Source organism: Abramis brama, assembly GCF_963993115.1.
Source record: "Abramis brama genome assembly, chromosome: 5".
Lineage (NCBI taxonomy): Eukaryota > Metazoa > Chordata > Actinopteri > Cypriniformes > Leuciscidae > Abramis > Abramis brama.
The window spans coordinates 26484624-26495138 of record NC_139967.1 but is presented as its reverse complement, the minus strand read 5'-3'; the positions used below and the strand labels follow the sequence as shown (position 1 = coordinate 26495138).

The window sequence follows — 10515 nt, the reverse complement described above, 5'->3', positions numbered from 1 at the left end:
CCAGATGTAAACATAACCTGAAACTCAAGCGCTGAAATATGCGATGCAATACTCAATGACACATGAACCAGTCCAAGAACCACAGACACCAATGTTCAATCGGCAGGCTCACAGCAGACCCTTCAAATGGAAGCAGATGTTGGACTTTTGAGGCATCAGTGACCTAAAGTGCTCCACTGGTAAACTAGTGCAACACACCCGTTTGGCTTCTCTTTGCAGGATGTTCCTCATATTCCTCCATCCATCATAAAACCATCAAAGTGATGTACAAGAAATCAAAGAAAATTCAGGTTGCATGGGCAATTAATACCGCTTCCAGCTATCAGGGACATTCCACCGATTCCTGTTTAGTGGACAGATGGTAGAGATCTTGCGTCGTGTTTGTGCTTTCATTAAAATGATTGCAGACCAAAGCACAACTTGTAACACGTTCTAATTGAACAACTGAATGTGACTCCTCATGACATCCACATTGCTCAGCTTAATGTGTTCATATGAAATACCTATCACACACTGATGGAAAAGGAAATTCTCATGCATTAACAGTGTTTGATGCACTGCCAAGAGTTGTGAAACAAATTCCTTTCCTATCAACAACTAACATGTGATGGAAAGAAATTCGCATCAGCAAGTCACAAACACACTGACTCACTGTTATTAGAATTGTTATATTGATAGTTATGAAGTAGAACTAAAGATCTTCAATTTATAAAATGGAAATGTGTACTCTACAATTGCCAGTTATTTTAAAGAAACCTTTGTTTCATTGTTCAAAACGTTGACAGGTTGAGTATGGTTTTATTGTGTCTAAAAACTAGCAGGAGAACTTTTCATTTCAACAGAGCATTGGTGCCACCTAGTGATGTTTTTATTTTGTATGACATTAGACATTTTCAAATTGGCATATATGAATGTGCATGGTCCATTTTAATCTAAGGCACTTTACTGTATTAAACTCAGAACATTTTAGCAATGTGGCAATTAACTGATGTTTGGATTATCAAATCATGGACACTATGCCAAACTCAGACTTATATAGCGTATCCACCAATAAAATGTTTCGATTTCTTTTTATCGTGGCAATTTTGCACACGTTTTACGCTCATTATTGGTTGTGCACAGGAGGTCGAAAGATGGTTTTAGCTTGATATTTCATAGTTTAGCATTGTGCCAGCATTTGGTCAAAGAAATAAAAGGTAAAAGAGTGAAATTGCAAGTTCAATCTTAATCAAAACATGAAACGATTACCTCTCAGGAACTAAAATCAACCTCCATGGTTAGATCTCCATAGTAACCACCACCTGAAGTGCAGCCAGTGAAACGGAAAAAGCTTGAGGTTCAAACCTTAAGATGCATTTGATACTTATGAAGCAGTCTTTGTGTGTGTGTGTGTGTATATATATATATATATATATATATATATATATAATAGGGGTGTAACGATACCCTCATGTCACGATTCGAAACATATCAAGATACTGAACTCACGATACAATATTATTGCGATACTCCAAGACATAAAGTAAAAGCCGGTTAACAAAAAATGTACTGTTGATTAAAATGCTAAATTTGATATTACATTGTGGGTGTAAATGAAAAGGCTTGGATTGGTGCTGATAACCCACAGACAACTGGTGACACCAGAATAAAAATATTCATGATTCTGAAGCTGAAAATACAGAATTATTTTAAACGAATTGGGCTTGAACTGTCACTGACTAAATATATTTAAAATAATGTAGGCCACTTTTTACTGGTAACATAATACATTTGCCATTATCAGGACCCCCCTTATACACAATACATATTGTCACTATCCACGATACATATTGTTGCAGTTTTGTATTGCTATATATTGTGAAACGATATATTGTTACACCCCTAAAATATATATGTGCTGTATATAAGTGTGTGTGTATATATATAGAGAGAGAGAGAGAGAGAGAGAGAGATTGACCATTTTTGAACTAAATGTCTGAAATAGGAATTTTGCTCAGTCAACCAGTTCTGAAGAGTAAAAAAAAAAAATATATATATATATATATACAAATAAAATTAATTGTTTATTCACATTGGACCTCTGAATCTTGAAAAAAAAATTGTGCTCAAACTGTGGTTTCCTCTTACAGTAACTGTCCGAATAATGCTTCCTTTGCACGCAACACCATAAACCATATTGTCTCAAATACATGCTGGCAATACAGTGGCTACCATGATTTAAGATTGATTTAATTTAGACAGCAAATGCAATTGATGCAAGATGGCTCTTCTGGACAGTCAAGTGAAAGGGCTGTTTTTATTCTGGAGTCTGGTCTATATTTGAGTGGGTGTACGGACCATTATAATTCCTGCTCCCACGCGAAGGCGAGCAAATTACACACAAGCACTCAGGACTGGACACAACAAGTATCATAAAGTGCCAAACGCCTTCATTTTAGGTCATCCATTACTGCTCTGTTTATTGTCAGGATCACAACAAGTTAGTGTAAAAATCTGCATTTTAACATGGTTTAGGGAACAAAACATCATAACATGGGTTAAATTTTTATAGCTAGTAAGCACACTGTATTTAAGTCATACTCAAAATGACACACTGAAAACTCCAAACCAAAAAAGCCTTTATTGTGTAGGCAGAGTACGAGAAGAATGCAGCTATTAGACTATTAAAATAACAATCACCCAGTCAAGACTTATGCACACACATCAAAATTTAACAGCAGACTGTTGGAAATTAACAATAACATAACAAAAGAAGTCTCTTCAAATTTAACAGCATACATAAAGTACAAGTTGAAACAGCAAACATTTTGTTAAGTCCCCATGTACCAAAGTATGGAACTCTAAAAAGAACCAGTCAGCCATTCACTGCACAAAGTGGTCTTACAGTCTTTTAATTGCATCATCGATGTCCGACATTTGTTCCTTCAGCTGATTCCACTGCTCAGGATTCAACGAGATGCCTGAGGGTGATTCAATACAATTGATGGAACAAAAACATCTAGGCTGTAAGACAGTAATCAAATCAAAGAAATATTTTAAATGAAATGTTTTACCTGCACTTAACCCGTTAACCTTCACGAGGACGCCGACACACTAAATTGTTCTTTGTTTAAATTAGTTCAAAGTACTATTAGATTTAATGTAATTACCTTGACAAACTATACATCATTAAAAAGATCTAAGACCCAAGCTTCAGTATTTGACCTATTTTATTCTGAGAAACTTATAGTAATAATCATATGCTTCATTATATATGCTTATGAATGGGTATGTATGTGAATATACAGTGAGGAAAATAAGTATTTGAACACCCTGCTATTTTGCAAGTTCTCCCACTTAGAAATCATGGAGGGGTCTGAAATTGTCATCGTAGGTGCATGTCCACTGTGAGAGACATAATCTAAAAAAAAAAATCCAGAAATCACAATGTATGATTTTTTAACTATTTATTTGTATGATACAGCTGCAAATAAGTATTTGAACACCTGAGAAAATCAATGTTAATATTTGGTACAGTAGCCTTTGTTTGCAATTACAGAGGTCAAACGTTTCCTGTAGTTTTTCACCAGGTTTGCACACACTGCAGGAGGGATTTTGGCACAGAGATCTTCTCTAGATCAGTCAGGTTTCTGGGCTGTCGCTGAGAAACACAGAGTTTGAGCTCCCTCCAAAGATTCTCTATTGGGTTTAGGTCTGGAGACTGGCTAGGCCACGCCAGAACCTTGATATGCTTCTTACAGAGCCACTCCTTGGTTATCCTGGCTGTGTGCTTCGGGTCATTGTCATGTTGGAAGACCCAGCCTCGACCCATCTTCAATGCTCTAACTGAGGGAAGGAGGTTGTTCCCCAAAATCTCGCAATACATGGCCCCGGTCATCCTCTCCTTAATACAGTGCAGTCGCCCTGTCCCATGTGCAGAAAAACACCCCCAAAGCATGATGCTACCACCCCCATGCTTCACAGTAGGGATGGTGTTCTTGGGATGGTACTCATCATTCTTCTTCCTCCAAACACGTTTAGTGGAATTATGACCAAAAAGTTCTATTTTGGTCTCATCTGACCACATGACTTTCTCCCATGACTCCTCTGGATCATCCAAATGGTCATTGGCAAACTTAAGACGGGCCTTGACATGAGCTGGTTTAAGCAGGGGAACCTTCCGTGCCATGCATGATTTCAAACCATGACGTCTTAGTGTATTACCAACAGTAACCTTGGAAACGGTGGTCCCAGCTCTTTTCAGGTCATTGACCAGCTCCTCCCGTGTAGTTCTGGGCTGATTTCTCACCTTTCTTAGGATCATTGAGACCCCACGAGGTGAGATCTTGCATGGAGCCCCAGTCCAAGGGAGATTGACAGTCATGTTTAGCTTCTTCCATTTTCTAATGATTGCTCCAACAGTGGACCTTTTTTCACCAAGCTGCCAGGCAATTTCCCCGTAGCCCTTTCCAGCCTTGTGGAGGTGTACAATTTTGTCTCTAGTGTCTTTGGACAGCTCTTTGGTCTTGGCCATGTTAGTAGTTGGATTCTTACTGATTGTATGGGGTGGACAGGTGTCTTTATGCAGCTAACGACCTCAAACAGGTGCATCTAATTTAGGATAATAAATGGAGTGGAGGTGGACATTTAAAAGGCAGACTAACAGGTCTTTGAGGGTCAGAATTCTAGCTGATAGACAGGTGTTCAAATACTTATTTGCAGCTGTATCATACAAATAAATAGTTAAAAAAATCATACATTGTGATTTCTGGATTTTTTTTTTTAGATTATGTCTCTCACAGTGGACATGCACCTACGATGACAATTTCAGACCCCTCCATGATTTCCAAGTGGGAGAACTTGCAAAATAGCAGGGTGTTCAAATACTTATTTTCCTCACTGTATATATATATATATATATATATATATTTATACTCTATTTTTATGGCTTGTATATACCTGTATGTATTGTCTTTCTAAAAGAAAAAGAAAAATAATAATTTGATTAAAAAAAAAGAAACTTATAGTAATAGTTATGTCTTAATTTGTTTTTAGGAGTTATGAAAATGAAAAAAGGAGTCGATACCTTTAATATGAATTATGACCGTCAGCCGCTCCCAATTCAGAAAAAAACTCGGTCATGAAAGCGCTTGACAAAACAACGTCCCTCAGGGCTTTTAGTCCAAAAGTGTGCAGATTTGGTGAAATATTGGATTCTCATATGTTTACATTAAATTTCGATTTGACAGCACTAATATATATATATACACACAATATAAAATAAATATATATAAAATATAAGGCGTTTTGTGTATAGTACTGTGCAAAAGTCTTAGGCATGTTAATACCCCCCCCCCCAAAAAAATGGTTTTAAGTCAGTTATTTATATATTTTGCTGTAGTGTGTCAGTAGGAAATATCAGTTTACATTTACAAACATTCTTTTTGCCATTAATTGTAATAATCCAGTGAGATTTGTGTATGCACAAGGAATCTGACAACAGCCAGGATGATCTGATCTCACCATCATCGAATCCGTCTGTGATTACATGAAGAAACTGAAAAAACTGAGACAGACTAAATCCAGAAGAACTGCGGGATCGTCTCCAAGATGCTTGAAGAAACCTTCCTGCAAAGCTACTTGAAAAACTATGCGCAAGTGTACCTGAACAAAAGCCGTTTTAAACGCAAAGGGTCGTTACACCATATATTGATTTGAATCAGTTAATAGAAGTTAAATAATAAATAAATTCAATTTGTGAATTTATTTTTGAAAGCATTCTCCCTTTACAGCATTTTAACACAAGTGCCAGTACTTTTCACAGTACTGTAGCTTTGCAGGAAGGTTTCTTCAAGCATCTTGGAGACGTTCCCGCAGTTCTTCGGGATTTAGTTTGTCTCAGTTTTTTCTGTTTCTTCATGTAATCACAGACGGACTCGATGATGGTGAGATCAGATCATACCGGCGGTTGTCAGATTCCTTGTACTGTACATAGAAAAAGTCTTAGCTCTTTGAGTTCAGCCCATGAAAAATGGGGGCAAAAACAAAAGTGTTGCGTTTATAATTTTGTTCAGTGTATGTATATATAAGAAAAATAAATGCCTGCATAGTTACCTTTTTTTCCAGGCTTCATTTCACCAGCTTGGTCCATCCAGTACTCTCGAACGTCAATCAAAACCTTGCCTTTGAAATCCCTAACGCTGACGTATCTCAGCTTCCCAATCTGACACATATCAGAACATGAATGAGCCACAAACGATAATTAATTTGAAGAACAGTAAATATCAGATTTATCACTAATCAATAACACTGCTTACAGTCAAACACTGAAGAATTTGAAGAACATCAAAACAGTGTAAAATGCTGGTTCCATTGCAAAATTACTTCAGAACCTTTATGCATACTCTATATTCAACCTTTATGTGTATACTGTAGGAGTTTTTGCCCTTAAATAAACCGGAACAACAAAGAATTGATAAGAGACACAAAGAAACTAAAAATAGACGATATGCCACAGTTAAATATGTTAGCTGACTAGTCCATAGAAAAAGAAAGTCTGCATTACAGATCAATAATACATAAATTGTTTGTAAAAAATATATATATTTTTGCTAGCACAGATTTCTATTTTGTATTACACTATTGCTAGCTGGGAGTAAGATAATTCAAGTCAAATCAGTATTACATGCCCATGTATTTATTCACTTGCAATATTGACACAACGTGATACTGAATCGAATCGTTGACTTGATCATTATAATCAAATTCAATCATGAGACCAGTGACGATTTACTAGCCTGGTAATACCAAACTCTGCTACTTCGCTTTGCTTCGTAGACAGAGTCTGGCATGGCATAATTGAAAAGCTTGTCTGAAATCATTGGTTACCCGTAAGCCAATCACATAACGTTTGGTTATGGCGTGTGTTATGCGCATGCTCAGCCGCATCTAACTTCCACTGTAAACACATGTATGATGCGAAAACAAAACCATCGAGCGGAATACCGGAGTGAACATGGCTGTGAACGACTTTTGCAGATTATGTGAAGTAAATCTACGCATCCACGATACAATCAGCGTCTACGTCACGGCTCTCAGCCCGCCCTCTGTTCGTTGATTGGCCGGCTGTTTTCAGGCCGGAGGAAAACGGAAAGCTATTACGCTGTCTCAGACTGAGTACAGAAGCGAAATGAAATTGAGCGGAAGTACGAAGTCTGACGTAGTCAGGCTAACGATTTACACCCATACTTGCAAAGTAGTTTTGTAATAAGTGAGATAAAGTATATTAATAAAATAATAATAATAAAAAAACTCAACCTGGAACATGTTATCATCACTGTTTCTGTCACTCTTAGCAGAGCCGCTCGGTTTGGAGGTCTCTCCGCTTTTCTGCTTTTTTGCAGGCTTCTCAGGAGCGCTGGCCTTCTTTCTTTTGGCCTTTGGTGAAAATAAGGACACACATTTAAGAACTAAATCAGAACAAAAAATTACTATATATAGTTTCCAACTGCAAAGGCTACATTAATTGTGATGCATTCGTGTAAATCCATGTTCATACCTTTGTTTCTGTATCACTGTCTGAATCACTGCCAGAAGAGGAAGACAGCACTTCTTTAGTCTTAGGCATGCTGCTGAACACAAACAAGAATCATTTTTATGTAAACATTATTCAACACTGCCCCCATATGGCCACTTAAAGAACCTAACAATCATCTTAAAAACCATGGACATTTCTGTTGTGAATATACATGTTCCAAGGCATAATCAGCTTTAATGAAAAGCAATCTCAACAAAATAATGATTTTTTTATATCCTTATCCAACAGTCACAAACATTTAAAGAATCTGTGTTCATTAGTCAAAGGTGTGAGAAACCCTGTTTTATAATATATATATATAATCTCTATTCAGCAAATGGGCCCGTGGTGTAAAAACATGTGCTTTATACTACCTGCTATAACATTACAGAACTTAATGGAATTATCTTCTAATTACCTTCCAACCAAAATTTAACTTAAATGTAAAGTAAAGAAATGCTAGAAAAAAGGTTCATTAAAATAATACAAAAATCATGAAATAACAACAAATGCCATGTCTATATAATTTGTCATCACTGCACAAGTGTTACACAATGTTGCTTCTATGCAACAAAAAAAAATCACAAATCACAAGTGATTACTCAGAACAAACTAATTATTTAAAATGTTTACTTATTAATAGTAATGGTTCAACTACTAACTATTAATAATCATATTGTAATGGGTGAAATCTGAGGGCTGGCACTGTAAACAGTTTCATGAGATTTTTAAAGATATTATTGAATTTCGAGACCTTCTCTGAACTGGAATCCAATTATAAGATTAACTGATATTCCCAGGGTTTGCATTATTACTATGGGAATATGAGGTTTATTTTAACGAGTCGACCAATATTGGTTCTTAAAAAGTACTAAAGAAAACATTCTAAAACCACATGCAACACACATTTCCTAGCTCAAACATGCGCCATAGAGACACGGTTTTCAATGTTTCTTAATCTAGCCTAACGTTACTTGAATTTTGCATAGATTTTTAAAAGCTGTCAGAACTAGCTGCGCATCCCTTCCGTTTCGCCGATCGCAGAGTAATTACGAGAGGATTGTCATCTTGGTGATCCAAGATGAAGCAAGAGAGAGTTGAGGCTTCCCCGATCAATAATGCCTTCGCTTCAGTGATTTGCTGTCACATACGGGGACGGACGACATCAAATTGCTTTATTGGGTTTGTTCAAACAAGACTAACTGCTGTAGTTCAAACACCGGCGAGTAACGTTATAGCGGGGCTGATCAAGGGCCTTGCGTCCCAAATCTAAGGTGGAAAAATAGGCCCTGAATGACACATGCCGTTTTTGTATGATTGGTCTTTATATAATTTTTCATGTTTGTGCGTTCATTTAACAAGTGCATATCTAAAAGTGACGGTTTACTATTCGCTTTTATATTAATTGAATAGGACTTACGTTTACGTAGTGCAGTGGGTTGTAACAGTCAGTCACGCTTAGCGGCGGGAAGTCGAGGAATCGAGAACCAACCAAAAGGCTAATAACGTCTTACAGGGCATTGTGGGAAATGTAGTTCTCATTGATCCTTCAGACCGGTGTCATGAGAAATCGAGTCCCCCCCCCGCCCCAGGAATTGGGTCTCCTTTAGGACCCAGGCGGTAATGCCTGAAAAAAGTTGTTGTCACGGTGTCTCGACTAATCATTACCTGTTTAACTATTGTATGATGTTTATTAGGCTACATTAAGTGCACAAACAACGTGCTTGAAATATAAAACGAATGCCTTTGTATTGTAGGCTACAATAAAACAAACTGGAAAACAACCATGCCTAACAATTTTTAAAATATATATATATATAGGCTAAGGATTGTTGCAACGTACTATGTAATACTAAGTAATTTAATATTAATTTTACACAACAATTGTAATGTGGTATAGTAAATAATAATACTAGCCTATAATAATTTTTTTAATAAATAATGCTTTTTCACACAAATATCATTAATTTGAAACATGTAGGCTAATTGGGAACTAAATTGGAAGCAAAAAACATACCTTATATAAGCTAAGCTAGCAGACTAATCGGGTATGCTATAGACTAGTACATAAGCTAACTAAAAAACAGTAAGAACGAGAAATGCTTGATTTCACAACCTATAGCTTCTGTTATATGCTAGTATATGAACCATGTAATTTAAAAGACATTAATGGTCATTATAACGCATTTCAAACAATATAGATCATAGCCTAACGTAATTCTGCAGTTGTAATCAGGTGCTAAAAATACTATTATTTTGCTATAAAAGACCATGAAAAGTCAGTTGAACCAATGGGATCACTCGGGCGTCCTAAAGGAGACCCGATTCCTGGGGGGGATCGATTTCTCACCGGACGTTTGTCAATGTCTCTCACAAGAAGGCGAGAGAGTTTTAAAGTAATGCTGTTGATGAAACTCATAATTTATTTTGCTATGATTGTTCAGCTGTTATAAAAGTCATACCCAGAAGTTGGATTATGGTGGGAAAATAACAAATCTGGGTTTTATAACTCTTATGTTATGTGTGGGGATACACTTTCAATGCTTAAAGTCACCATGAAATCTTTTTTATTATTATTATTTTTATGGATATAAGTATTTATTATAAATGATTTGTCTGTGCATTTTTTTTATTCACGTGCCCTTGTAATCTTCCCCTTCAGCTTGCAATGACATCTAGATGCATTCACACCATGTCATAATTATGAGATTGTAAAAAGCGCTCACGTCCTCGTAGAACTCGTAATTACAATTTGTAAACTGGGAATGACTGCTGCACAGGAGCTCCTGACTGCTGCAGATTCATATTGGCTTTGATAGTGTTGCCATAGAAACGCATAATTAGGAGTCTGAGGCCATTAACAGTAGAATGTCACGTGTTGTCTTCTCGTAAAAATGCAATTACGACATGGCCTGCCCTGAACTAAAGACTTTATAGCTGTGCCCCAATTCAGAGGCTGC

General features: G+C 36.7%; 1 protein-coding gene across 2 annotated transcripts; it reads right to left on the bottom strand.

Moving 5' to 3' along the window:
- Positions 1–2601: 2601 nt before the first annotated feature.
- On the bottom strand, positions 2602–9064 carry sub1b (SUB1 regulator of transcription b). Of its 2 annotated transcripts, none has more exons than XM_084115681.1 (5): positions 8976–9064; positions 7538–7607; positions 7297–7416; positions 6094–6202; positions 2602–2960 (listed from the first exon to the last, which is right to left on the bottom strand). In XM_084115681.1, the coding sequence occupies exons 2-5, from the start codon at positions 7604–7606 to the stop codon at positions 2881–2883; spliced, it is 378 nt and encodes a 125-aa protein (XP_083971807.1). In that variant the 5' UTR covers position 7607; positions 8976–9064; the 3' UTR covers positions 2602–2880. The 2 variants fall into 2 exon arrangements, with proteins under 2 accessions (XP_083971807.1, XP_083971808.1); XM_084115682.1 differs by having other exon boundaries at positions 7538–7610; positions 8976–9058.
- Positions 9065–10515: the final 1451 nt, after the last annotated feature.